Below are 27,902 nucleotides of genomic sequence, written 5' to 3'. Positions count from 1 at the left end.
CCATGGTGCTGGGATGGCATCATAGAGACTTAGGGGTAAAAGATTTAAGTTGACCTTGATTTTGAATATTTCTCCTTTATCCTTGAATGACAACTATTATTTGTTTTCTGAAAATGAACATCCATTCACCTTTGCTTATTGGACCTTCTTCATCTCAGAATTCTGGAAGAGGCATGACATTATCTTCCCAAGTTACTGATTTTTATAGCACCCAAGACTCAAACTGCAAAATTTATTTGGGAAGGCTGAGCAGCTCAGACTGAAAAATGTTTTTTATTGCCAGCATATAGACAGAATGTGAATTTTTCATCATTTTTTAAAATGAAAATTTAGAGAACAACTCAAATGCTCCTGCAGTCAGTTTAAGTCTTTAGGTGTGGTATATAATAAAAAGAAGAGAAAATAACAACACTGGGAATTCATATTATCAGATCATCATGGGCTTGGATCCTGATTCTACTACATGCATCTCTCCCTCAGTTTTCCCACATGAACAATGCAGGATGTAATGTATGGTTTATAGAGTCACCATGTGGAATAGGGGACACCATATACATGACATAGCTGACCCAGGATATGGCTCATGGTAGACACTTAATATTTGTTGGATTCTCCCTGCTCTTACTCTCCAGGGTACATAGCAAATGGTAAAGCTATATAATGGAACACAATTCCCTGGATTAGGTATCCAATAAAGGAATAAAGACTATGAATTGATAACCCATTAGTGCAGTTTAGGGTTAAACATGTGTATCTAAATTGTAACATATATTAGGAAATTTAGAAAAAATAATCTAAAGTTATCAAAGAATGTGCACCGGCTCCTCAAGTTTAATTTCCCACCTTCCCTAACTCCATATTTCCATTTCAGGTGTAAGCAGAGTTACTCATGGTTACTTAATTAGAAGACATCCACGGTTGGTGCTCTCACCTTATCCATCTTTCATTATCCAGAGGCTTAAAGGAAAACCATCAACATAAAACTCCAAGCGTTAATAAGGTTCCCAAGACTTTATCACAGAAGAGTGTGAACTTGCTTTTCATTTTTCTGGGGAGCCTCTATCTTCACTCCCAGCCACCACTCCCATGCATTCTTCTTCCTATTAGGACCACAGTATGACAAACCTTGGTGGGGAGACAGGTTGTAAAACCTGAGAGGAAGGGGGGCCATGTACAGAAGAGAGAAATGATTAGATAATTAAATTGATTGGTAACCCTTAAGACCAAAGTAACTGTAAATTTGTGTATTTTCTGGCCTTTCTGCTCATTTGATGAGTAAATCCTATAGCTGTCCAAATCTAGTCCTTGGCTTATGTTAGCTATGCAGAGTAGCATAGCTGGTTCAAGCTGTGCATAGAGAAACAGATGCATGAGGCCAAAATCTGGCAAAATGCCAGAGGAGTGTTTGGGCAGTATACCAAAATATAGTTCAGGGGCCTGCACGGATATGGGACCAGATAGCTGGAGACTGCAACCAGAAATGCCCAAATATGAATGCTATTCCATGAGTGAGAGTCAAAGTAAAAAAGACTTCATAAAAATACAATTTAGGGACTGAGTGTGAGTGTGAGAGTCTGATTTGGAACTTTTCTCATAGCCTAGTGATTACTAAAGGTGCTTTTGTTGGAGGAAGTCTTGGGTAAGTATAAAGGCATGACCTTGCCAGTATGACGTGGATGTGCTATACTGTATCAGATAGAAGTGGGGATGTGTGCAGGAAGTACCAATCTCCTACTTACAAGCTCTGAGATGCCAATAAGACAACGGTCTCTGTCTTCTGAAGCTGTGCATGCATTTCTATTTTGACCACCCTTTCTACCGGTTGGTGGAAACTTAAGCTAAGTCCATTCATTGCCTCCATAATCCCCTAGGTTGTTGTCTGATTTCTATTAAGCTTACATACTGCCATGGCACGTGACAGGTGGGAGGCACTCTGGCATCCACTGAGATGTTAGTATACCCATCTGGACTTTGGTCTTCTCCTTCCGAGCTTAAGAGTGATTCAAGTCTTTCAGGTCTCTCTTCACTGTTCAGTCCCTTCCTAAAGCATGTGGGGATCATTCTTTTGCTCCCTTGCTGAACTGGGCTTTGAAATGCAGCTCAGAGAGATGAGATGCCATTGTCCCCTTTACCATGTCTGCTGTATTTCTTTTTCTTTTGACCCAGAGAAATTTTATCTGGACAATAGGTGGAAATACCCTGGATCATAATCCATTCTTCCCTATCATTTGATGCCCAATTGTATACTCAGATTTCTTTTTTGTTTTTAATCCTCTCCTGCGGATATTTTCCCAGTGAGAGACACATACACTGGTTGCCTCCTGCACGGGAATTGAACCTGCAACCCTTTGGTCCAAGGACCAATACTCTAACCACCAATCAACACCAGCCACAGGTACTCCGATTTCTTTTAAATTTAATGTTTCAAATATAAAAATGGGCTCTTACTACAACAACAAAAACTTGTATGTTTAAAACTTTAAATTTGTTTATTTTTGATCTCTCTCTGCTTTATAGCAACAATATCTTATTCCTGAGGCAAATGATGGGAAGTGGGGTAATGAGTAGAAAGAAATGTAAGGGAAGATCTCCTTTTTATTAAAAAATTAAATCTTTATTGTTCAGATTATTACAGTTGTTCCTCTTTTTTCCCCCTATAGCTCCCCTCCACCCGGTTCCCCCCTCCACCCCCCCCCACTGTCCTCATCCATAGGTGCATGATTTTTGTTCAGTCTCTTCCCGAATTCCCCACACCCCTTTCCCCCCCAAGAATAGTCAGTCCACTCCCTTTCTATGCCCCTGATTCTATTATAATCACCAGTTTATTCTGTTCATCAGATTATTTATTCACTTGATTTTTAGATTCACTTGTTGATAGATGTGTATTTGTTGTTCATAATTTGTATCTTTACCTTTTTCTTCTTCTTCCTCTTCTAAAGGATACCTTTCAGCATTTCATATAATACCGGTTTGGTGGTGATGAACTCCTTTAGCTTTTTCTTATCAGTGAAGCTCTTTATCTGACCTTCAGTTCTGAATGATAGCTTTGCTGGATAAAGTAATCTTGGTTGTAGGTTCTTGGCATTCATCACTTTGAATATTTCTTGCCACTCCCTTCTGGCCTGCAAAGTTTCTGTTGAGAAATCAGCTGACAGTCGTATGGGTACTCCCTTGAAGGTAACTGACTGTCTTTCTCTTGCTGCTTTTAAGATTCTCTCTTTGTCTTTTGCTCTTGGCATTTTAATTATGATGTGTCTTGGTGTGGTCCTCTTTGGATTCCTTTTGTTTGGGGTTCTCTGCGCTTCCTGGACTTGGAAGTCTATTTCTTTCACCAGGTAGGGGAAGTTTTCTGTCATTATTTCTTCAAATAGGTTTTCAATATCTTGCTCTCTCTCTTCTTCTGGCACCCCTATAATTCGGATGTTGGTACGCTTGAAGCTGTCCCAGAGGCTCCTTACACTATCTTCGTATTTTTGGATTCTTTGTTCATTTTGCTTTTCCGGTTGGGTGTTTTTTGCTTCTTCGTATTTCAAATCTTTGACTTGATTCTTGCGATCCTCTAGTCTGCTGTTGGGAGTCTGTATAATATTCTTTATTTCAGTCAGTGTATGCTTAATTTCTAGATGGTCCTTTATCATAACCTCGAGGGTCTCACTAGATTTCTTGAGGGTCTCACTACATTTATTGGCGGTTTCTAGAAAGTTCTTGAAAAACCTTAAAAGTGTGGTTTTGAACTCTATATCCAGTCATTTGCTTTCTTCCATTTCTGTCATTTGTGACCTGTTTCTTTGTCTCCGCATGTTTTATGCTTCCCTGTGTTGGTAGAGTGGCTTTCTGTGCTAGGTGTCCTATAGGGCCCAGTGGCTCAGCCTCCCCTATTACCTGAGGTGGACACTCTTGGTGCACCCCCTTGTGGGCTTTGTGCACAGTCTTGTTGTAGTTAAGCCTTGATTGTTGTAGGTATCACTGGGAGGAATTGACCTCCAGGCCAATTGGCTGTGAGAGTCAGCTGTGTCTACGGTGGGAGAACTTCTGTGCTGAAGACACCCTTATGAGGCAAGACTTGCTCACTGAGTCTGCCCCCTGAGTGTGTCCCTTATGGATCTGAGGAGTTGTAATTGGATGGTCCCACTCTGACCACTGGGTTCACTGGCTCTTGGATCTAAGGAGGTGCTAATTTAGCCTCTGCCTGAGGCTACCCAGCAGGAACTACGAAGAGATCTGCAAATTCCCCTTCCTTGTTTGGGGTTTGGAGGTGCCCAAATGAGGCCCAGCTGTGAAGCAATGCAAGCTGCTGTGGGGCCTTGGGCCTTCTCTTGGAAGTTCTGGGTCTGTCTGGCCCAGCTGCAGTTTGTTAGGTAATTGTCAGATTGCAAAGGGCCAGGGCATTCACATGCAAAAGCCTCTGCCGCAGCTTGGGTGGGGCAGGGTCTCAGGGAATCAACAGGGCAGAGCAAGCAGCTATGGCTGATCCTCAGCCCTGCCCTAAGGGGCCCTGCATCTCAGTGTCCCGGTAATCGCTGCAAGCACCTCTGAGAGAAAGCCGCCCTCGAGTTCCGAGTTCTGCCTGCTGCCAGACAGTCCAGTCTCTCCCTGTATGAGTCTGGGTCCCCAGAGACTCACTTGGAACTGGAGTTCAGAGCAGTTGGGGGCTTGTGACTCCCCCTGATTAAAAAAGACAGCCATGTCCTCAGTTGCCAGCTCTTGCTGCGTGCGCCTCCGTACCTCTGCACATCCACACCTCCTCTGAGTCTCAGTGTGCTTTTCTCTTTCCTTCTAGTTGCAGAGTTTCCACTCAGCCAGCCTTCCTGTGGTTCTGGATGATGTCCGTTTTGTCTTTTAGTTGTATTTTTGAATTTGTTGTGGGAGGCAGCAATTTCCGGTGTTTACCTATGCCGCCATCTTGGTTTCTCCCGGGAAGATCTCCTTTAAATCCTGCCCAAACTTCCAGCTTGCTGGGTTGGAACCTTGGTTGAAAAATGATGCTTTGTTTTGAGGAGAGGAGTCCCAAGCACTCTCAGGCTGGGAGAGCTGAAGAGTTTGCATATTTGTCTGACTCACGTGGAATGATGATGAGTGAAATATAGCTGTTTCTCCAGTAGGGAAATTTTATTTTATTCATTTTATTATTTATTTAATTAATTAAATTTATTTTATTTTTTATTTTATTTTATTTTGGAGCACTTGTTAATCCGTTATGATTTATTAGCTGTACAGCAATAGATCCTCCTCCCCAGCTTTCAACTCCATGATATATTTTATTACAGGTCTCATGTTGGTGTCCTAAAATAATGAAAAATATCACACACTACAGCTAAGAACAAAATGTATCAACCTAGAGTCTGGCAGCTAACTGATGGCTCTCTTCAAAGCAACACACAGAAGGAAAAGTGTTTGAAATCAGCAAGATGGAGGCTCTCTAAAACACACATTTTAAACGTGACAGTTCATGTGCAAGAATCATTTTTTAGTTGGTTTCGCTTCACATTATTACCTTTATTTATTATTATTTTTTTAAGATCCAAAGTTTAAATTACTGACTGAATGAAAATTTCTGGCCCACCTGCTAAGGGCTGCTATGACCTGCTCATCGTCACCCTTCTGCTTTAACAGAGGATTTATAAAACAGAAAATTCACCTACAAACAGAGCAAAGAAAATGTGGATGGGAAATCATAGCGGAAAGTTAACTGTACAAGGTTCAAATGCTGGCTCACGGCTCGAATCACGATCTCCCACATGGGCGACTGTCTAGCAGGCAGCAGTCTGGGGCCCTTTTTGTCAACATTTACACACTACAGTCTGTAGTAACTTAATTTGCAAGTGATTAAAATGCTGGGTTTTCTTACACTGCACTTCTTTTCAACCTCTTAATTAATGGAAAAGATCAAAATGTAAAAATCGTTATTTACAAGCTTGACCATACCAGAAACTTTGCCAAGAAAGAGGCAAAGCCTTCAGGACAAAAACTGATCGCAGCGTGCCCTATTATTGGTGTGCAAAGGGAGTCAGGCAAAAAGCAAAAGCAAAAACCAGTTTAAAAGTCTAAGTCCTTCCCAAGTCTGCATTTACGATTAAAAACTCTCCTGGGAAGAAGACCACAGAACTCTGGGCAAGCGGGGGCTGCCCTGGAGTAGTTCACCGCAGCCAGAGGAGGGTCCAATGTCTGTTTCCATCTAAGAAACCAGTTAGGCGTCAACCCCGCCCTCAGCACCTCCTGGTGAACCCGCAGGGACTCAGAACATTTCATGATTTGCCGACGGCAAGTTCTAGTTAAATCGCATTTTCCTAACATCATCCTTGAAGTTTTAGTTCTCGGTATGTTTGGTAAAACGGTGTAAAGTGGTGCTTTTCCCAAAGACAAAAGAAAAAAGGGAGAAAAACGAAGATGCAGGCCGTTTAAACAGCCCTGAGCAGTCCTGCTGAAGACAAGGCCCTGCCATCACCGGTCCATCACGCTGAGGATCGTCTCGGGGTGAGGTCTCCGTTGGGGGCTGTGGCAGCGGGCTGGCCTCCTCTTCCTGCCCCTCCACGGGCTCTGCATCTGGCTCTTTTTTACTTCAACTACTATGTTCTCAATTGCACCTGTATTCTGATCCTCAACCTGGATGAGAGCTGGCTGGGTCTGTTTGGGCTGCCGGGGGTGGGGTGGGGTGGGGTGGAGGGTAGGTCCTCTCAGCTTCTTGGCAGGTGGTGGGGCTGGGGTCAGAGGTTCAGGCTCAATTCCCACGGCAGACTCCTCTTCATCCTCGGTGTCATCCAGGTCTGGCTCAGCATTTTCGCTGTCGGAGGGTCTTTGTTTCACCTCCATTTTCCCCTTCTACACCATCTGGACCAGCACAATTATCAGCATGTCTTGCCAGGGTATTCCGCCGTGGGGATGTTTTCCCACACTTAGAACAGACAGAGGCCGCAGGGACAAAGTTGGGGTCGTGATAGCGTTTGAAGTGCATGTCGAGGAGTTGTTTCTGGCGGAAGGTCTTGTCGCAGTGGCTGCAGGCGGAAGGCTTCTCCCCGTGCGGGTGCGCTTGTGCATGATCATGTGCCTCTCCTGTCTGCAGACGGAATCACACGGAAAGCGCTTCTCATTCTTGTGTGACTGTGATGCTGAGTGAGGGCGGAGCGCTCGTGAAACACAGCCTCGCAGTATGGGCATTCCTTGCCTTGCTCAGTGTGGGAGCGCTGCTTTCGCAAGTGGACACCCAATCACTTCCTCTGCTCTGGCATTGTCACAGGGGAACGGTGAGATGTGGCCACATTTTCTGTGCGCTTCTGTAAAGTGTGCATCTTCATGGTACCACTTTGGGTAAATCGCGCATGACAAATACAACACTCATAAGGTTTTCCCCTTCAATGGGTTCTCATGTGCCTTTTCAACTCCAGCCGGGAAGTTTTAGATCCATAGAGACAAAGGCTTGCATTATGACATAGGAAAGCACAACTGAGGAGCACAGCGTATAGGTAATAAGGTGAAACTTGCCAGCTATGATATTCTCTACTATGTCCCAGCAAAGACTGATGAGATGTGGACGTAGCAAACATCTTGAGGGTGAAATCCAAGGCAACTAGAGGTAGGAGAAAAATTAGTTGTCTTTTTAAAAAATTTTCAGCTGATATATCATTTTTTAAAAATGATTTTTGTTGATTTCAGAGAGGAAGGGAGAGGGAGAGAGAGAAACATCATTGATAAGAAAGAATCATTGATCAGCTGCCTCCAGCACACCTCCCCACCCGGGATTGAGCCCACAACTCAGGCATGTGACCTTGACCAGAATCAAACCTGGGATCCTTCAGTCCCCAGGCCAACGCTCTATCCACCGAGCCGAACCAGCCAGGGCAGAAGTAGCTGTCTTTGAGAGAGCAAGACCAATAAAGTTTTTAGTCCAAATGATAAGTAACATCTAGTTTCAAGTATATTCTTTTGGATTTGAGAACATGTTTTTAAACAAAAAACTTAAATTGCCTTTATTGACAGCAGACATTGCCAGATTTATCCACACAACCAATGTTCCAAATGCCATGTAAAAGGGAAAGAATTAGCCAGATTGTTAAGTAACCTGTTATTATAATTGCTTTTATTTGTTTAATCTTTTTGAAATAATGGCCTCATATTTTTGCCCAAAAGAGAAAGAACAATTGACATTTTTTAGTTGTTTTGCAGGGCAAACAAAATAGGGTGTTTGTTGGTTGAGGTTGCAAGATCATTCTCTTTAGCAGTTTGGGCAGCAGATCAGCAGGGAGAGGTCTGGTAGCTGGGAAGGGCAGCGTGAGAAAAGTGGAGGATTTTCAGGTCAAGGGTAGGGGCCAAGGGCCCAGTTGGAGTGGATGAGTGGGAGTTAACACTTAAATATAAGGAAGGCAGGGGAGGGAGGTAAGAGATCAACCGAAGGACTTGTATGCATGCATATAAGCATAAACAATGGACACAAGAGACTGGGGGTGGGGTGGGGTGAGGGCATGTGCAGGGGGATAGGGGCGGCCAGGAGAAGGTCAATGGGAGAGAAAAAAAAGGAGACATATGTAGTGCTATCTGTAATACTTTAAACAATAAAATAAAATTTTAAAAAATAAATATAAGGAAGAAACAGGAGAGCAAAACCATCTAGGTAAAAATGACATCATATCTTGATTTTGGTGCGAAGGATCCCTGGAAGATGGACCCATTGACCTCTTATCTTGGAGACCCCTCCTGTGGGTCTAAGGATAACCCTTAAGTTAAAGGCTTTATGTTTTGTTAGAAGAGAGGATACTCTTTGTTTCTTGTAAAGGGTGAAAGTGTTAGAGGATAGGAGAGGGGCTCATCTTCCATCGGTTGCTCATTGGAATGGGGTTCTTGGAGTACCGCTAGAATAAGCATTTCCAGAGGCCCCCATGGGAGGATGAAGTGGTAGAAAGGTTTATTTCCATGGAATTACACCCCTGGGTTTCAAGAGTTCCATTTCCCTTAGTCCAGCCATAGAAAGAGTGTAGCTGGGGCTTCAGTCGAGCCCCAGAGAGTATCCAGAGTCTCCTTTCCATGTTGGAGCCAGGTCCAGCCCAGCATCAGGCTAGCTTAGCTTGTGTTTCTCCACTGCAGTCCATTAGTTCATTGCGTGTGGAGATCGGCATGTGTGGGCCACACAGGCGAACATATGAGAACCAAGAGCCAAGAGCCAGGTGAGCAACAAGAGAGCCCAGAGAGAACTTCTTTGTTTAGGGAATTATGCATTCCCAAATCTTCACTTCCTTGCAGTGACCACATCCATTCTGGCCAATGATCTCTGTCCCCAGATGTGATGGACAGAACCTTCCCTAGTCACCCCAACTTCCCTTTGTTGAATCCCTGGAGTGTGAAGTTGCAGCTTGTTGGTGAAGCTGCCCAAATGACATGCCTACAATGTCTACCCTCCCCCCTTTTTCTCCTTTTCTATTATTAATAACTAGCTAATTACAATGGTATCAAAAGGAATAATTAATCTCAAGATTTTACCCCTCCAAAGCCATAATGAAGTATTTTGTGTGTGGAGAAAAACAGTCAAAGAGTAAATATATGCAACTTGGTCAACAGCAATGATTCTTGGGGAATTTAATAAACTCTATTTAGGTTCTTCCAAACTTAACACATGTAGTCAGCTTTAACTTGGGTCATTTTATTTTATTTATTTATTTATTTTAAAATGTTTTTATTGATTTTTTTTATAGAGAGGAAGGGAGAGGGATAGAGAGTTAGAAACATCAATGAGAGAGAAACATCGGTCAGCTGCCTCCTGCACACCCCCTACTGGGGATGTGCCCACAACCAAGGTACATGCCCTTGACCGGAATTGAACCTGGGATCCTTCAGTCCGCAGGCCGACACTCTATCCACTGAGCCAAACTGGCTAGGGCTATCTTGGGTCATTTTATACATACATACATATCTATCTATCTAATCCTCACCCTAATTATTGCATACATACTTAGTGAGAAGAAGGGAGAAACATCAATGTGAGAGAGAAACATCGATCAGTTGTCTTCTGTATGTGCCTGGATCGGGGACTGAACCTGCCCAGGTTTGTGCCCTGACTGGGAATAGAACCAGCAACCTTTTGGTGCACAGGATGACACTCAACCAATTGGGCCATTCTGGTTGGACTATCTTGGGTCATTTTAAAATTGTGTTCTTTTTCTCTTAAAATGACCAAAGAGAATTGCTTATTATCCAGGATCAACCTGTTAACTGGAGATAGCATATTCCCTAATTATAGTATCTATTTTTTTGTGTGTGTGTTAATCCTTACCTGAGGATATATTTGCATTGATTTTTAGAGAGAGTGAGAAGGAGGGAGAGAGAGAAACATTCATGTGAGAGAGACACATCGATTGGTTGCCTCCCGCACTCACCCTGACGGGGGTTGAGGATTGAACCTGCAATCCTTCAGTGCATGGGCTGATGCTCTAACCACTGAGATCAGGCCAGGGCTACAGTATCTCTTGAATGCAAATCTCACTGACCTCTAGGCAAGAGGCAAATTGGGGAGGGAAGGGAAGAATGTAGTAAAAAGTTCCAGAGTTTTACTCTGGTCTTCAGCTGACTAGCTCATTGACTTTGGACAATCCTGGGACCTTTTTGCATATGTTTCCTCATTTTGCAAAATAAAGTGAGATGGGGTAGCTCCATCAACCCCTTCTTTCTCTCTGCCGTTCTGATTTGTTAGGACTGCTGAATTATTGCCTACATGAAATGATTTACTTTCTTCTTCTTTGAAGCAATGGAGCTCATTTTGTATAATTTCCATCTCCCTGTATTTCTGTTAAGCAAAATCTAACAGCCTTTGATATCTCTTTGTCTACTTTCTAGGGAATTTCAGATATAATCTCATTTGGTTATGTGGAGACCTAGCAAAACATTGTCACTGAATGCCTTATGCTTTCCCACAATGCTATCAGAGCTGAATTCTTACAGCAGATGCGCAAAAGATAACGCAAGAGGGATTGAGAAGAACGGGAGTAAGAAGAACCTGTGGACACAAACTGAAAGGGCAGTAAATGGAGCATGAGAAAAGCCACCACAAAGAAAGTTCTTTCTCCAGCCTTGAGGTTATGAAAATGTTGATTTCATTTGTAAGATGATGTTGGAAAGGTGACAAGGGAAAGGCTTCTAGTACTCGGTGAGCACCTACCAAGGGCCAGGCACTGCCATTTGTCCCCGTTTTGGCTGTGCCATCGACTTTGTAGATGAGAATATTGAGGCACAGGCCTCACCCAGGAAGTGAGTGGCATAACTGAGGTTTTAAGCCAGAAATCTAAGCCAGAGGGTAAATAAAAATTAAATAATCACAGATAAGGCTTCAACTACCCCCTGATCTGTCCCCTCTCCTATTCTTAGATGTCAACAGCGTTACCATTTCACTATGCGATGTACTTTAGACATCTTCCCATGTTCATAGGTGTGCAAATACGTCGTTCATTTTAATTCTGTATCAGTTTCATGGTATGGGTCTACCATAAGTCACTTCATTTAACCTTTTCCTTATTGTTTTCACTACTAAAAATGATCCTAGGGTGAGCATTCTTTACCTGTTGTCATGTGCACATGTAAAAGAGTTTTTCTAGGTAGATTTGAAAAAGTAACATACATGTATGTTGTGTACATACATGTATATGCATACGATATGACATTTGTGTATGTATGTACATATGTGTGTTTTTAAGATCCTGCCAAATTCCCCTTACAAAGGGATTGTACCAAACCACCTGTCCCTCTGCGTTGTATGAAAGTACCTGTTTCCTCATGCTATCACCAACGCTTGGTATTATCGCACTTTAAACATTTGCCAAGCTATTATTACATAATTTTTTCAAATGCATTTCTCTGATCATGACTGAGTTTAGCACCTCTTGAATTATTTTCCTCTAGAAAGGGTTTTCAATAAATAACAGGAGAGCACCTGAGGCCTGTTCTGTGCTGCGCAGGAAGCCAGTGAGTTTCTTTGTGAAGAGGATGCTGAAGTCATTTGACTTGGAGGTCCAGGGCAGGCGGCTGGCGGGAGTGGTAAGATCACACTCTCATTAGGAATTCGCCTGGGGGCCACAAAGGAGGCTGAGCAGGTCCTTTTATTTATTTTTTTAAAACATATTTTATTGATTTTTTACAGAGAGGAAGGGAGAGGGACAGAGAGTTAGAAACATCGATGAGAGAAAAACATCGATCAGCTGCCTCCTGCTCACCCTCCACTGGGGATGTGCCCGCAACCAAGGTACATGCCCCTGACCGGAATCGAACCTGGGATCCTTGAGTCTGCAGGCCGACGCTCTATCCACTGAGCCAAACCAGTCAGGGCTGAGCAGGTCCTTTAAGCATGTAAGTGATGGCATTCAAATCTAACAGAATATTAACCCTGAAATCAGGTCTGAATTTCCAGGCATAGTATCTATCTTTGGATTTGGTTTAATGTTTTTACCCTTGATTTATGTGTGTGCCTTCTTTAGCATCCCATATCTCAAGCAGCATGAATGTATTAAACTTTCTTAAATGTATTAAGCGGTTCTCAACCTGTGGGTCGCGACCATCGGAAAACACATATAGCATATCAGATATTTACATTACGATTCATAGCAGTAGCAAAATTACAGTTATGAGGTAGCAACAAAAATAATTTATGGTTAGGAGGTCACCACAACATGAACTGTATTAAAGGGTCGCGGCATCAGGAAGGTTGAGAACCACTGTAAGTGATGGAATTTAGCAAATATGTTACGGTTACCATCTTTGTTGCTAAGAGGGAATGTGGAAATCTGACAAATATTATAGCTTTCATTTTCAAGACCCATTTTCAAAGCAGTTTCACTAACAAGTCTCCTGATTTACCATGCCATTAACAGAAATAAGTCTTTCTGGATAGCAGTAAAGAAGCAGATTAGCACAATTTACAGCTTTCTCAAGATACAGATAGGGAACCTACTTATACTCTCTGTATACTATAATAGTTTGATACCTTTTTCAAAATAGCAAAGAAACATTCCTGTGATAGAGTAATACATAGACTTGCTTTTAAGACACCTCAGCTCATTTTCCATCCGCTCATCTATTAAAGACAGCATCCCTCAAGGATGAAGCCCCAGGTCTCAGCACAGTCTCCTGTTTGCCAACAGTGATTAGGAATTACTTAGTTGCTGACATCATCATTGTTTGAAAGAGGAAACCTTTATCACTTCAAGCTGAGGACATGGTGCTTAGATTTTCTCATTTAAATAAAATGTTATCCAGGGACAACCCTTTGACTGTGTACCCTAGCCACACACACTGTTCAACAAAAGAGCAACCGCAATAAGCAGAGATATCGAGGACTTAGGACACAGCTCATTAGGATAAACCTGTTCCTTTTCTTTGCCAAAGTCAGGGAGGAAACACATGTCTGCCAAACAGAAGGAGTAATGAGAGGAGCCTGTCAGTAAGGAAGACATTCTGCTTTGGGGAAAACATTGGAAAGTTTCTTCTAGTCCATGGAAACTCTATGTTCTCTATAATCCTTGTATTCAGAGGATCTCAACGTGATTGGGGGCCCATTACAAAGTTCCACTGTGCCTGGTAAGAGAGATGCCCACTGTGTCAAGGGTGCCTTTCTATGGCGGTGTAAATTGCATGGCCATCCAGGCTGTGGCATTAGCCTGTGAATGAGAGTAAGGAGGAACAGCTACAGAGATAGGTGGAAATCCAGGTGAGGTTGTGGGAGACAAGGGGGAGGACTTCAATAAGAAGAGAGGAGACAAGTAGACCGGAGGTTGAAAAGAGGACTGAAAGTTCTTCATTGATCTAGTGAGAACAAAGGGAGCTGTTGGTAGAGTGATAGTAGCAAAAGCCATTTGGGAGGAGAGAAAATGGTGGCAGAAGTTAGAGACATTTTTAAAAAAATATTTTTTATTGATTTTGGAGAGGAAGGGAGAGGAAGAGAGAAACATCAATGATGAGCGAGAGTCATTGATGGGTTGCCTCCTGCATGCCCCACACTGGGAATTGAGCCCACAACCTGAGTATGTGCCCTGGCCTGAAATTGAACCATGAACTTCTGGTTCATATGTTGATGCTCAACCACTGAGCCACGCCAGCAGACTTTATTATTCTTAATGTAGTAGATTACGTTGATTGATTTTGTATGTTAAACCAACCTTGCATTCCCAGGATAAACAGCATCTTGTCATAATGTAACACCCTTTTTATGTGTTGATGGGTTTGATTTACTAATATTTTGTTAAGAATTTTTGTGAATATGTTTATGAAGAGTATTGGTCTATAGTTTTCTTGTAATAATTTTGTCTAGATTTATTATGAGGATGATACTAGCTTCAAGAGATCAGTTGGGAAATTTCTTTGTTCTCCATTTTCTTAAAGCATTAATATAAGGTTGCTATTATTTCTTTTTTGAGTGTTTGATATAATTCACCAGTAAAGCTCTATAAGGCTGGAGCTTTCTATATGTGAAGTTTTAACTAGAAGCTTAATTTTCTTAACAGATATAGGACTATTCCGATATTCTCTTTTGCCTTGAGTCAGTTTTGTAATTTGCATCTTTAAGCAAGTTGTCCATTTCATCTAAGCCATCAAATGTATTGACATTTGTTCATAGCATCTAGTTATTATTTTTATTGTAGAATAATAAAGACATCATTTCTTTTATTTCTGAAGGCAATTGGTGTCTCATTTCTTTTTCTTTTTTTTAATGAAGTTGGGAGCTTGTCTCAGTTCCGATGCCTCTGTACTAGCACCCAGAATTTCCTTTCATCTCTCTATCTTTTCCTGACTCCCTGGTCTCAATCAAATTCAGCAGTGTCTACTTGTGTCTGAAATCCCCCATTGATTCCCATGTGCTGGAGCACCTGACAAAAGCACCTTGTCAGGGCAGTTTGAGAATTCAGCAGTGCAAGGTCCCTAGAGAAATAAATGGCAAGAGAGTGCCACCCTACTCCACTGGGGTTCCCTGCTGTCTGTGAAGGATGGATGGTACTTCTGAAGAGTCACCTGGTGTATCCCACTCCTTCCTCGTGCTGCCTTCACTGAGCCTCTTTCACTAGCCTGCCTTTCCTTCCTGATCAGGCAGATGGATACAGGTTACTATGTTAGTCTGGGTTTCGACCAGAGGACACCCAGACAGAAGGACTTGGGGGCAGGCAGTTTATCTGGGAAGTGATCTCAGGGTGCTCAAGAGGAAATGAAATAGGAAAGTGAGAAAAGGCCACGGGGTTGGGCAACTGGGGCTCAAACTCACTAGGCACCTTCTCAGAGACACTGTGGAGCTCACCTCGGAGCTGACCCAGCAGAAGTCAGGGAGGCTGGGGTAATGTTAGAGGGTCGCCCTGTGACAGTAACTCCCCCACACTTCAGAGTGAGCTCAACAACATTCAACAAGCTCCCAGGGACTGGAGAAAGCCACTAAGCAGTAAAGAGAAATGCACGTGTTTGAGGAGGCAGATGTCTGCCATACAGGCTTGTCTACCACAGCTTCAGGTGAAGTCAGGTGGAGCTGGGCCTAGCAGGAGATGGGCAGGACTTCTATGATCTCAGAGGCAAATTCATGTTAGAATCAGAGGTAAAAATCCACAGTTTTTGACATTTACCTTTTAAGCATCTAAGGTTTAGATGCCAGACAGTAAAAGGGTTGGAAGGGCATCTGATGCTAATCTCTCCCTCACCCCCACCTCCAGATTAGATAGAGATTCTACAGGTCGGAGGAAGGCAGAGGGAGGGAAGGGAGCACATGGACAATATTGAGATGTCTCTGTACACAGCATTCCCTAGGGCAGTGGTCGGCAAACTCATTAGTCAACAGAGCCAAATATCCACAGTGCAACGATTGAAATTTCTTTTGAGAGCCAAATTTTTTAAACTTAAACTATATAGGTAGGTACATTGTTATTAACTTAATTGGGGTACTCCTAAGGTGTAGGAAGAGCCACACTCAAGGGGCCAAAGAGCCACATGTGGCTCACGAGCCGCAGTTTGCCGACCACGGGCCTAGGGAGGTCTGTGGGAGTTAAGTAACGGCCAAGTGTCCCAGTGAGGATAAACTGCCCATCACTCGTCGCCTCCTCCTCTTTGGACGGGTTCCCATGACACCCATATACTCTCCACAGGCAAGGGGGAGTCTTTATCTAAGACATTGTAAGACCCACCCAACTCATGCGGGTGCCGCTCTTTTAGAAGGCCTGGAACTTTTAAATCTGTAGACTGGGAGAGTGGTGGGACACGTGTCCCGGGTCACATGGGAGGGTGATGAGAAGGATCTCTGCCCCATAACCTGCACATGCCCCCCATCTCCTCAGCTCTCAGAGGCAGTTATCCCTTTCTGAAGAATTCCCCCCCCGACCCCGAGCGGTGGGCACAGACCAAGAGCCAGGTCTTACTCCTGCAGCCCTCAGAGCACAAGGAGGGAAATGGCTGCTCTGGATCACCTCTGGGGGCCTCTTCTGAGCCTCCCCACCATGAAGCTCTTAGCGACTCCTCCCGGGAGAGCCCTGTGGTGTAAGCTCTCAGTCGGATGGAGCAATAAGAGAGGAAACGACAGGGTAGCATGGGCCTGAGAGGCCTCGTCATGGTCATGGAGCAGAGCCACAGGAGGCGTCTGAAGCTCCAGGACCCTGGACCCCACTCTGAGCATTAGACCCAACCTGTAGGGTATTGACTTGGGGGCAGCAGAATCTGCAATTGGGGGGCTGGCTGGCATGTGGGTAAACTGAGGCACAAGAAGTGACCAGGTTCAGCACTTGACCCTTTGCTCTTTCTCTCCTCACAGGGGCCCCTTCTCACCCACTGATGAGGCCCTGGAGAGGGGAGGTACAATATTCCCATTTTATAGGTTGGAACCAGAGGCCCAGTGAGGGACTGCGATATGTGGACAGCCACGAGGTGAGCTCCCCTGCCTGTCTCCCCCGCAGAGGACGGGCAGGAGGGGGTGCAGCACATTCTGCTGCCCAGGAGCTCTGTGGTCTTTGGCAGACACGTTACATCTCTGAGCCTCAGCTTCCTCCCTTGTAAGACTATGATGATTACTCCCATCTCTGAAGGCTGCTGGGAGGCTAAAATCTGGTAGGTAGTGCATGTGACCAGTGGATCCTGGTCCACAGACGCGAGAAGCTGTGCTAGTCATCACCCCCCTTCCCCCTTACATTGAATTTAGTGGAGGAACGACATCTGACAGCACTCAAATCCAGCTGCAGTTGTGTCACACAAGTGGTCCCCACTGTGCTGCCCCCTCCCCAAAGCCCAGTCTCTAAGGAGCAAGCACTCTCGCTTGAATTGCAAAGCTTTTATTGCTGGAATCCTTTAGGCAGACACGTGGACATGGCGGTTGCAGAGACTCCTTAATGATCAGGCAAGCAGCTTCCTTGGGGCTCCTGGCAAGGATGGCTCCATTAACATAAAGGACTTGAGTATATTTTATTCTGCAAAGAGAAAGTCAGGAAACCTGGTGACCTCAGGGGTAGAAGACACCAAGCTGCAGGGGACACGCCCTGGGCCCTCTGAGGAGGACCTGCAGGCCTGTTTGAAGGGTGACCCCTGGATCTGAGCAGGTAAAGTGGGTTCCTCCCTACCTCCTGCCCCACAAGAGAATCCCAGGATGTGCCTAGAAGCTTCCGCCGATGGAACAGAGAGAGGAGGAAGGGTCACCGTGGTGAGATGGAGGGCAGTCTTGGGTGGAGCAGGAAGAGGCTGCTGAGGAGGACCTGGTGGGTCCAAGTGCACCTGGGAGTCTCCAGGAATGAGGAGCCCAGTCTACTTTGATCTCCTGTCCTGTGGACACTTGCAGCTAAAGTCGTGGCGTTTCCATCATGACTTGGGGCAACCTGAAGTTGGGAGGTTGGAAGGGGCTTTTGGAAGGTGCCTCCTCTCCTGGCATTTGAGGTACAGAAGGGCCCTCTGGGATCCAGAGAACAAGGAAATGAGGGTTTTAGTGGGAATGGAGTCGGAGACTTGAGGAGTTAAGGTAAAGGACTCAATGCTAATGGTTTGAAGATCCAGGCTGGTGAGCTGGAGAGGCTGAGTTAGGGCCTGACACTGAGGCCACGTGGTGTCACACAGTCAGGAGGGCCTGGAGGGTGTTAGGCTGTGGCCCGGCAGATGCGAGCGGTCAGGGCCAGCCCAAGAGCTCAAGGGCTAGACTGAGCCTTCCCAGCTGGCCCTTCCACACACCTTTGGTGCCCGCGCATCCTCTCCACATCCTCATTCAGGGAGCTCTTTTTCCTCCTTGTTTCTCAGGGAAGGGCTATATGGAGAGGAGAGATCTGAGCAGACCCCAGACAGGCCTCAGTCACACACACACACACACACACACACACACACACACACACACACAGCCAGACCCACCAGCACGGTGACGGCATGCTCCTTATCCTCTTCTGTCAATTTCTGATCAATGCAGTCCTTCAGTTTCCTGGCATTGGCCAATATTAAAGAGTTGTTTTGGTATTTTTCCACTTGTGCAACATATTCTTCTGGGGTTCCCGTCAGGAATATGGTAACATCTTTTTTCACGGCTGGGCAGATGTCACAATCTGAAACATAAAGCAATGAAAGACACTCATGAAAACACACTCTTCCCTTACACCCCGACATGCTTAGGACTGCCCGGGAGGCCTTAAAACCCCGGAGAATCCATGTCCCCAGGAACACACTTCCGCTGGAGATCAGGAGGGAGGCAGCCCAGAGCAGCGCGAGGGCACCGGCCCCCATCATGGTGCAGTTGGCTGGTGCTCCCTACCTACCCTGGAGCCCTTTTATACTTGCTGTTGGCCCCACAAAGGGGAGCGGGGACGGAAGGGGCCTGTATCTGATGCCTCCTTTTCCAGGAGGTTCTGCCAACGCCATTCCCAGGCCATAGCTTGGAATTCCCTGGGGCTGTGGAGGTGGGAAGTGTATACTTTGAAGAAATCCTAAGTCACTGAGTCAACAAAGGGCACTGGCTCAGCCTCCCTTCCCCCCCTCCAGGGCTGTCTGAGGTCAGCTGACACTGAAAACTTAAGAACTGAAATTTCCTAGGTTGACTAGGAAAAGGGGCAAAAAGGTCCCCAAATCAGGCCTCCTGAGGGATGCCCAGTGTCAGCCTGTCACAACTGCCTGTGTCCTTGACGGCAGTCTGGTCCCCCCTAAGGATTTCTCAGGAAGCTCAGTGCTTAGCTGGCTTCACAGCTAGTACCGGTCAAGAGAAGGCCAGAGCACAGGCCCCTGGTTAGGCTCTCTGGTGACTGCTGCCTCCCTTGCTCTTGTCACAATGTCCTTGACATGCTCAGTGGCCCCCCTTGGGCCAGTCCCCTGAATCTGTTTCTGAGCCTTGAATCCACCCCTACATGCTGGCCCAGAACCAGAAGTCGTAGTTGTCTGTAGACCAAGTCTGCCACCTCCTTACTTTGATAGCACCTCAATCTGACAGAAATTTCATCCCCCTCCCAAGCTGCCTCTTTTGAGTTTCTCTGTATCGCTCACATATCATTTCTCTAGTCTAGAGCTACAACCCAAGGAAAAGCCACGCCCGCTGTGGCCCACAACCCCTGTGTGATTTGTACACTTGCCCCCTCCTCCCTGCCCTGCTGCCTCTCTAAACATATCTCTGTGCTTCTCTCCTCCCTCACTGCCCCCATCCTGCTTCTGGGCCTTATCAAGTGTCCTGCAGAGGCCCTTTGCAGGGGCCGCCCTCGCTGCCTGCAAAGCTCTTTCTCCAAGTGCAGCACGATTCATGGCCCAATTCCTCAGGTCGCTGCAACTGTCACCGTATCAGAGAGACTCCCCCACACTCTTGGCCCCTTCTATAAAAGGGGACCCTCTACCATAGCACTCTGTTCTCCCTGACTTATCTTCCTCCATAGCACTTCTTGTCACTGTGGCTTGTCCTCCACTCCCTCTTAGATGTCTGATGAGCACCAAGAATGTGAGGGCGTTGCTGTGCGTGCTGCCACATCTGTAAGACTGGGACCTGGGCTGACACACAGTAGGTGCTTCACCAATGTTTATTAGATGAATGGAAGGAATAGCTCATGTCTCTGGAATCTATATAAGTAGGAACACTTCACTTATATTTGCTATATATGTGCTTATGAACATTGCCTGGGATTAATTAAATAAGATAAAGGTTTGAAATGTTTTGATAAGTCAGAATTAAGGAGCTTTTTGCTGGAATAAGGTTTGCTGAAGCCCAGAGTTGAAGACAGGACATGTTTTCTGACCCCAGTCAGAACCCTATGCCAAACAGGATTCATATCCGGTAACTGCTCTTGGCAAAGAGGCACCAAGTACTGAGCTCCAGCTGTGGATTGGCCCCCACAGAGCCTTTCCTTGCCATGGCTACTGAGGCCAAGGGCCTGTCCCTCTGAAGATCACCCCATGAGGGCTCAGGTCACTGATGTCCCTCGGAGGCTCCTGGGCACCTGTTAGCTGAGAAAGTAAACACTACATGCCCTCGGCTGCACAGGTGGCTCTTTCTCTACCCAGAGCAGTTTCCGTGTGGTGGGACACCTGGGCGAGAACCACATGTCCGGTCCTGCACAGGGAGTTCCTGCAGTCCTCCCCCCAGCTCTGCGAGCTGATGGCGCCCAGCCCCAGGGTGGGTGCCACAAGGCCCTCTGAGACACCTCCAGATGGTGGGGACACTTGTTTCCTTGTCATGGCCTTGGCTGTCATGAGGCGCACTGGCCAGGTAGTGTGGAGTGGCTCCAGAGCTGAGTTTGTCTGCTGCTCTCCTCACAATTTAGACCGGGGTTTGGACTTTGGGTTCTTGGGAAGACAGCACAGAGGTGACGGGCCGTTCTTGTCACATCGCATCCGGGCATCTGTAGTATCAATGTCTTATCACTGGTTATTTTAGCTTTGGTCACTTGATAATGTCATTTTTGCCAGGATTCTGCACTGTTTTCCCCTTTCCCTACTCTTTTCTATGGAAATGAGTCACTCAGTCTGGCTCCTCTTAAGGGGGTGAGGGTGGTAGGCGCCACCTCCTGGGCCTGGGTCTGTGGATTGCTTGGAGTCTTCTGTAGGGAGCATTTCTCTTCTCCCCCATTGCTTTATTTATTCAATCCTTTACATCAGGGTGGACTCACATCTATTACTTTATATTTGGACTATAATTTATACTGTTATTTTTTTGTTCAAATTGTTCCAGATTTGGCCATTGGGAGCTTTCTCAGGTTTCTTCCTGCTGACTTTTCATGAACTGTCTCAACTTGTTAATGCCAACAAACGATTTTCCTAGAGTAGAAGGCTCAGTTTAACCTTGAGAGTTTGAGCAGATTGCGTGCCACCTCTGGTTGACTGGCACTCTAGTCTGTAGAAGTCTAGCCCACAGTGGCCTGTAGGGCTGTGGACACCTCTGTCTGTCTGACAGAGACAAACTGCACAGCCCACACCTGCTCACTCATGTTTCTGGACGTGCTGTGCAGTCAGCCCCTCTTAGGGCAGGTTTACTGCTGGAGGAAGAGACAGCGAGGCGAAGCAACAAGGCTGGGGCCACTGGGAGTCAAGGAATCTGCCCCCTTAAGGGTGAGAAGGAAACTGGTGGTGGGATCTAAAAATGGAGCATTACCAGCCCTGAGAAAACCTACGTGGCCACAAGTCCTGCAACTTCCCTGATAGTGAGTGACTCAGAGCCCAAGGACGGTGGCCACCCCTTCTTGGGGCCCCATCCAGCGACTGCAGCAGCTACGATGTTCAAGGGGCTCCAGTCAGGCCCAGCTCCCCATACTCACCTCAAGAAATTAAACCCGCCCGTCCGTTTTCCGGGTGATTCCTTGTTTAGCTATAGTGGCATAGACCCGCCTTGACCCCTCCTGTGATTTCTGTCTCTACATTTTGGGAGAGTATTGCATTTGGAGCCAGGATAGTGTGGGGGAAAGATGACCAGGAGATGTGACAGTTGGTGCTGGACAACAGAGCAGTTGGCTCAGAGTGAAGGAATTTAGAAATGTCAGCTCCGGTTGGTTTTTGGCAAAGGTAAAACCACATCTTCTCCAGATTTGCTTCCCACATTTAACACCCCGATGGCTGAGGGGCCACGTGTGCCAGCTCCCTGCCCATAGGCTGTTGGAGCTCCTGGGGTGTGGGATGGGCTCAAGGAACTTGTTTATAAAGTAGCAGAAACCCTGCCCTGGGCAGAGCATTCCAGCAGCTGACATGATGAAGGGGACACTGCTTGTGCTGGCCTTGCTGGTGACCAGAGAGCTGGGCATCCAGATGGGTAAGAATAGGAAGGAGGGAAGAAATGGCCTCTTGACCTTTGCCCTAGTCTGTCTCCCTCCCTCCCCCCATGGTGATCTCTGGGCAGCTTCTAGCAAGAAATTTAGGGGTCAGCTGGGAGATTACTGCCCAGGAGTCCTGCAGAAAGCCCCAGGTTTTCAGTCTTTCAATGGAGGGAGAGGTTCGAAGATGGAGGGTCATCAGTTATGCACACATAGGGGGAGTTGGTTGGGGTAGTGGTGCTTATTTGAAGGGCTGGGATGTCTGGGGCCATGGTCAGGGGCAGAGGGGCTCTAGTCCTAGCCCCTCTCACTGCTCCCTTTAGCTGGGAGTGCCTCTGAGAGAATGTTTGCTCTGTCTGGGGTGTAAGCGGTCCTGGGAGAGGGCAGGTGTCTGTGGAAGGTGAGTCAGGACACACTGGCTATGTGATTACTTCCAAGTGGTGGGGAAACAGGAACCTCTTACCCTGGTGATTCCTTTGATGGGGTGTTTTTGTCTCTTGTCTTCAGTGGAATCTTGCCCTATTTTTTATGGAGTCTTTGGTACGTTGGCTATTGGAAGCAAAACACTGTTGGACGCCAGCCTCGAACTGGTCCACGCTACCCAACCAGAAAAAGTAGCCTTAGAAAAAATCCAGGAATGCTACAATGAGGCGGGAATCGAATCCAAGATCTTGGATCTGATCGTCATGGTAATTTACTTTCCTCCCCCCAACCTCGCTCTGGCGACATACATGCAGCATATTGCAAAATGCCACATACAAATAGACCATGACATCATGGGGTACATGACAGATAAGAGCTATAAACAGTCAAGCTCATAAATCTTAGCTCCACTCTACAGCATGTATAACATACAACCACATGCTACATGCACGTCCAACCTGTTCTTCTATCATGCATGTCCCTATTGTGCCGATTAGCTCACACACTGGGAAATAGGCGACTGATGCCAGTGTAACATAGAAAATGTGTTAGCTCATGTGATTTTCCCCCAGATTAGGGGAGCTAACATTGCAGGATTAGAATTTTAACCTTTGGCAGGAGAGACTTCAGCTCCTGCACAAGTAGGAGTCCTGCTGCTCTATTTTAGAAATATTAAAAAAGAGCACTGCCCCGGCCAGTGTGGCTCAGTGGTTAGAGTGTCAGCCTATGCATGGAGAGTTGTGGGTCCAGTTCCCAGCCAACAGCACGTACCTGGGTTACAGGTTTAATCCCGGGTCTCAGTGAGGGGCGTGTGGGAGGCATATCAATGCCTTTCTCTCTTTCTCTCTCTCTCTCTCTCCCCCCCTCACCCCCACTTGCCATCTTCCATTCTCTCTAAAAATCAATGGAAAAAATATCCTTGGGTGAGGATTAACAAAAGAACAAAAACAAAAAATGAGCACCACTTTTAGACTCTTCCCAGAAGGGACTCGCTGGCTTTGCAAGGCTTCTGGCTTTCGGTCTGTTTCACTTCCTCTTGTGCCCACCTTGATGGCTCTTCTTCCGGCTCCGAGCCCCACTTCCACCTGCATTGTCGCAGTGCCCACAAGCCAGAATTTCCACTATGTCGTGTTAGTGCCCGAGGCCCCTGTGGCAACTTCTACTTACGTGTAGCTGCTCACAGATATATCTCCTGATGAACTGTCTGTTATTGCTCTTTTTACAGTTACGTCGATTTTGAACAGTCTGTCTCACTCTATTTTCCCCAAAGTGCTGACTCTACAAAACGAGGTTTTTCAAGAACTTCTTGCATTAATGTAGGCACACAGGGCACATGAGATTGTTTACAACACATGCATAAACATTCATCCGATGCACCTAACAGAGAGTCTTAGGTACAGGAGAGACCCCAGAATACCCGTGCGTGGGCAATTGGGAGCCATCATCATCCTGGCCTGACTGATCACAGCCCCTCTTGCCTGTGGTTCTTGCTGGGGATGGAGCTGAATCACCGAGGATGAGGAGTGGGGTGACCTGGGGAGATAGGATAGCCCTGCCGGGGGCTCAAGTCCTCTTCTCTTGTTATCTCCCTCTTTAGGGCACTATCACCACCAGCAAGGAATGCATCCACTACACAGTGGACAAGATAAAGAAGGATGTCACCGAACTTCTAAACTGAACTGTTGCTCTGAGCTCCGTCTTCCTGCCATTCTCACCTGAAGCTGGAATCCAGACACCTGTCCCCACGCTGTCTTCATCAGGCCGACTCTAATAAAGTAACTGCAGCTCAGATCTGTGTGCTGCGTCTGCGCTGTGCGGGGAGTACGTGAGGCCTGGCAGGGGATGCTGGGAGGTGGTGAGGCGTGACGTATGGTGAAAGCATGCAGACTGGAGTCAGGTAGAACCAGGATGAGCTTAGGCCCTGTCGCTGACAAGCTCTAGGACCTCGGACAAGTTGTTTTGTCTTTCTCAGGCTATTCCCTCATCCATAAATGGGCATTGTGTATGAGGATGAAGTTAAATAACAAATGTAATCCCAGACTTGACTAGCCTGGAAGGACAAAAATGTTGTCAACAGCTACAGACGCATCTCTCTGACTCTGGCTTTTATTCAAACACTCATTTCACTCTTCCCCATGACAGAGCTTGAATGGAGATTTCTCTCAGTGCTTATCAAATAGGTTTGAGGTAGAGGCGATGCAGGTAAACTGAAACTGTTGACCCTACCCTCCTCCAATCATCTTTTCTCATTTCTATGCTCCACCCGAGTAATGGAATCTTTCACCTGGATATCAGAGCTTTGGAGAAGGCATTTTGTGTGGGTGGATCACTGTCAAATTGAAGTTTCTGTGAGAATGAAGACTAGAATCTTCTATTCCATTGTCTTGCTGATGTCGCATGTACGTCTTAGTCTTTTTTAAAATATATTTTTATTGATTTCAGAGGGAGAGAAATATCAATAATGAGAATCATTGATCAGCTGCCTCCTGCACACCCCCTACTGGGGATTGAGCCTGCAACCCAAGCATATGCCCTTGACCAGAATTGAACCTGAGACCCTTCAGTCCAGAGGCTGACATTCTAACCACTGAGCCAAACCAACTAGGGCTGTCTAGCTTAGTCTTTTTATGTCCTAAGTTAAATGGAAGAAAATGATTCATTCGATGTGTTCCTCCTGGCATCCAAATGCAGATTCCCTGGAAGGCATCATTTGTAGATGAAAACAAAGAAGATCAAAGAAATATCCTAATTGCTTAAATGGACAAAAATGGTATCACCTGATCTAATTTGGGAATTCAGGTTTGATTGTCTCTGGTATCTGTGCTGTTTAATCACAAAGCTTCAAAAATTGTTCCTAAAGGTCTTGAATCCAGGCATGACAGTGGTAACAATACCAATAATAAGTAGCCACATCAGCAGGGATCACAACTGTCAACCTACACCTACTCAGGGAGAAACAGGTTCTGTTCTCATTTATGTCATACATGAAGCCATTTCTTGGGTCCGAGCCCCTCTGCTAGGGATGGGACCTCCTTGGAAGCTGGGAACTGGGAGATGAGAGCAGCCACAGGTAGGTGGGACATGCTTTATTGCAAAGCAGCCAGCCACCTGCTGTTCAGGAGCACATTTTATACTAACTCAGACAAAAGAGGTTTCTTGCTAAAATAGTGACATCAGTGTCACATGATACATAGGTACACTGCACAGTGCATACAGTAAAACTGCTGTCATTGCCTTTGCACGTATGGCAAATAGGCCTTTAACATCCGGCGTACTCTGGGTAGGGTCCCCACACCATTTACTCTCATAACAGCCCTGTGAAGTAAGCACTAAATTACCCATTTTACCAATGTGGAAACTAAAGTAGAGGCAGATTTCGTAACTTGCACAGGGCAATACAGCTCCCAGCCTACAGGGTTGGGATTCACACTGAGTTATGGCTCCAGAGCTTTACACTAAGCGGAAAGTACCTCATAGCCCTGTCAGAAGCCAGCGGCCTTGGAGAAAACAGGCTGTGGAGGTGCAAGATGAATGAGAGGATTTAAAAAAGGGAACAGGAGAGCAAGGGAAAGGTTTTTTAAAAAAATTTTTGTTTTTGTGTTTTTTTATTGCTTTCAGAGAGGAAGGGAGAGGGAGAATTAGAAACATTAGTGATGAGAATCAATGATCAGCTGCCTCCAGCACACCCCCTTTTGGGGACTGAGCCTGCAACCTGGGCATGTGCCCTGACCAGGAATCAAACTGTGACCTGGTTCACTGAGTCACACCAGCCAGGCAGGAAAGGCGTTGTTTTTTTCATGTAGTAAAAGATACTGTTCCTTACAGTGACAGCCCTATTATGCTGGATAAAGACGAGCACTAAGTGAAAGCCAGTCTACACTTACTGGCTCATCGCATGTGAATCTGTTGGTGTGTTGTGTGGTATGACTTGAGAATAAAAGCTTTCCTACACTTGATGCTCTCCAGTGAATCTTCATGTGTTGACTGAAATTATAGTAGTAGCAAGTCTTTCCCATAGACTTTGCATTTAAAGGGTTTTTTATCCAGTGTGAGTCATATGAATACAAGATGAGTTTGGTCGAAGGCCTTTCAACATTTATTGCATTCATGGGGCTTCCCTCCAATGTGAACTTTCATGTGTTGACGCAAATTATACTGGGAGCAAAAGGTTTTCCCACATTCTTTGCACTTAAAAGGTTTCTCGCCAGTATGGATCCAACCATGCTGGACAAAACCAGAGTGGAAGGAGAAAGATTTTCCACATTTAGTGCATTCATAGGGCTTCTCTCCTGTGTGAATCCGCTGGTGCTCAGTGAGGTGTGACTTGCGACGAAAAGCTTTCCCACACTCACTGCACTCATAGGGCTTCACTCCCGTGTGGATCTGCATATGTTGACCCAAATTAAACTTGTAGCAAAATGCTTTCCCACAGTCTTTGCATACAAAGGGTTTTTCTCCAGTGTGAGTTTTCTGATGCTTAATTAAATTAGACTGATGCATGGCCTTTCCACATTTATTGCACTCATAGGGCTTCTCTTTAGTGTGATTCTTCATGTGTTGCCTGAGAGCAGAACTGTGGCGAAAGGTTTTCCCACACTCTGCACTCAAAAGGCTGTTCTCCAGTGTGAATCTGTTGGTGCTGCATGAGGTCTGATGTACAGCTGAAGGTTTTCCTACACTGTGTGCACTCATAGGGCTTTGCTTTCGGATGAACATAGTCATGTGCAAGATCCCAATTCTTGGTGTTCCTGCATTCACTATATTCATAATGGTTCTTCCCAGCTTGATTCCTGGGGTCTTTTAGTCTGTGTGTATCACTGTTATGGAGAACACCTACTAGAGAGACTCGCTCCTGTAAAACCCTTGAGCGTAGACTATTATCTGACCCCAAATCATTGCATTTAGGGTTCATCTCCTTGTGGGGGTCTGTCACTGGCCTTAAGACTTCCTGCATTTCCGACAGCCCTTCCTGAGTTTTGGTTTTTCCAGCCCTGGAGTCCCTGAAGCTCCCTGCCCCACCCATCCCCGAAGTGAGGACGCCTCGGACAGGAGCCGCTGAGAAGTGGTAGCTCTGATTTCCTCTGGCTCCTGAAAAGAAATAACAACACAAGAATGACTTAGTAGTGATGCCAACATAAAGAAACAAATTACTACTTTTATTAGAGAGAAAATGATGAAAACAATGTCTCTGTGCCTGTTACGTTTTCACATCTTTGAACCCCAGGTTTACAATTTGTTCTTTTCTGTTGCTTGAGCTCTTGACATTTAAAAAAGGGAAACTCAAGAGGGGGTGCTTGGGCACAG

General features: G+C 45.8%; 2 protein-coding genes and 1 pseudogene across 3 annotated transcripts; 1 reads left to right on the top strand and 2 right to left on the bottom strand.

Annotated features, from left to right (window-relative positions):
- Nucleotides 1-6,441: 6,441 nt before the first annotated feature.
- On the bottom strand, nt 6,442-27,197 carry LOC111827437 (annotated as a pseudogene).
- Nucleotides 17,246-18,763, bottom strand: LOC106698339 (major allergen I polypeptide chain 1-like). 2 transcript variants are annotated; one of them, XM_014461959.2, is made up of 3 exons: nt 18,627-18,763; nt 18,319-18,506; nt 17,246-17,396 (listed from the first exon to the last, which is right to left on the bottom strand). In XM_014461959.2, the coding sequence occupies exons 1-3, from the start codon at nt 18,685-18,687 to the stop codon at nt 17,367-17,369; spliced, it is 279 nt and encodes a 92-aa protein (XP_014317445.1). In that variant the 5' UTR covers nt 18,688-18,763; the 3' UTR covers nt 17,246-17,366. The 2 variants fall into 2 exon arrangements, with proteins under 2 accessions (XP_014317445.1, XP_014317444.1); XM_014461958.2 differs by lacking the exon at nt 17,246-17,396 and adding an exon at nt 18,164-18,217.
- LOC106698338 (major allergen I polypeptide chain 2-like) lies at nt 22,068-24,387 on the top strand. Its single transcript, XM_014461957.2, has 3 exons — nt 22,068-22,174; nt 22,683-22,864; nt 24,196-24,387. The coding sequence occupies exons 1-3, from the start codon at nt 22,111-22,113 to the stop codon at nt 24,274-24,276; spliced, it is 327 nt and encodes a 108-aa protein (XP_014317443.1). The 5' UTR covers nt 22,068-22,110; the 3' UTR covers nt 24,277-24,387.
- Nucleotides 27,198-27,902: the final 705 nt, after the last annotated feature.

The sequence above is a fragment of the Myotis lucifugus genome, unplaced genomic scaffold, assembly GCF_000147115.1.
Source record: "Myotis lucifugus unplaced genomic scaffold, Myoluc2.0 scaffold_164, whole genome shotgun sequence".
In the NCBI taxonomy this organism is placed as follows: Eukaryota; Metazoa; Chordata; class Mammalia; order Chiroptera; family Vespertilionidae; genus Myotis; species Myotis lucifugus.
This window is presented reverse-complemented; position numbering and strand designations above follow the sequence as displayed.

What these genes read in the sequence shown, in the direction of transcription:
- LOC106698339 (XM_014461958.2), bottom strand. Translation starts at nt 18,687, where the DNA reads ATGATGGGGGCCGGTGCCCTCGCGCTGCTCTGGGCTGCCTCCCTCCTG. An exon ending in CCTCCTGATCTCCAGCGGAA is followed by an intron (nt 18,507 to 18,626) that starts GTGTGTTCCTGG and finishes TTTATGTTTCAG; the next exon opens with ATTGTGACATCTGCCCAGCC. An exon ending in AGCATGCCGTCACCGTGCTG is followed by an intron (nt 18,218 to 18,318) that starts GTGGGTCTGGCT and finishes CTCTCCATATAG; the next exon opens with CCCTTCCCTGAGAAACAAGG.
- LOC106698338 (XM_014461957.2), top strand. Translation starts at nt 22,111, where the DNA reads ATGATGAAGGGGACACTGCTTGTGCTGGCCTTGCTGGTGACCAGAGAG. An exon ending in AGAGCTGGGCATCCAGATGG is followed by an intron (nt 22,175 to 22,682) that starts GTAAGAATAGGA and finishes TCTTGTCTTCAG; the next exon opens with TGGAATCTTGCCCTATTTTT. An exon ending in TCTTGGATCTGATCGTCATG is followed by an intron (nt 22,865 to 24,195) that starts GTAATTTACTTT and finishes CTCCCTCTTTAG; the next exon opens with GGCACTATCACCACCAGCAA.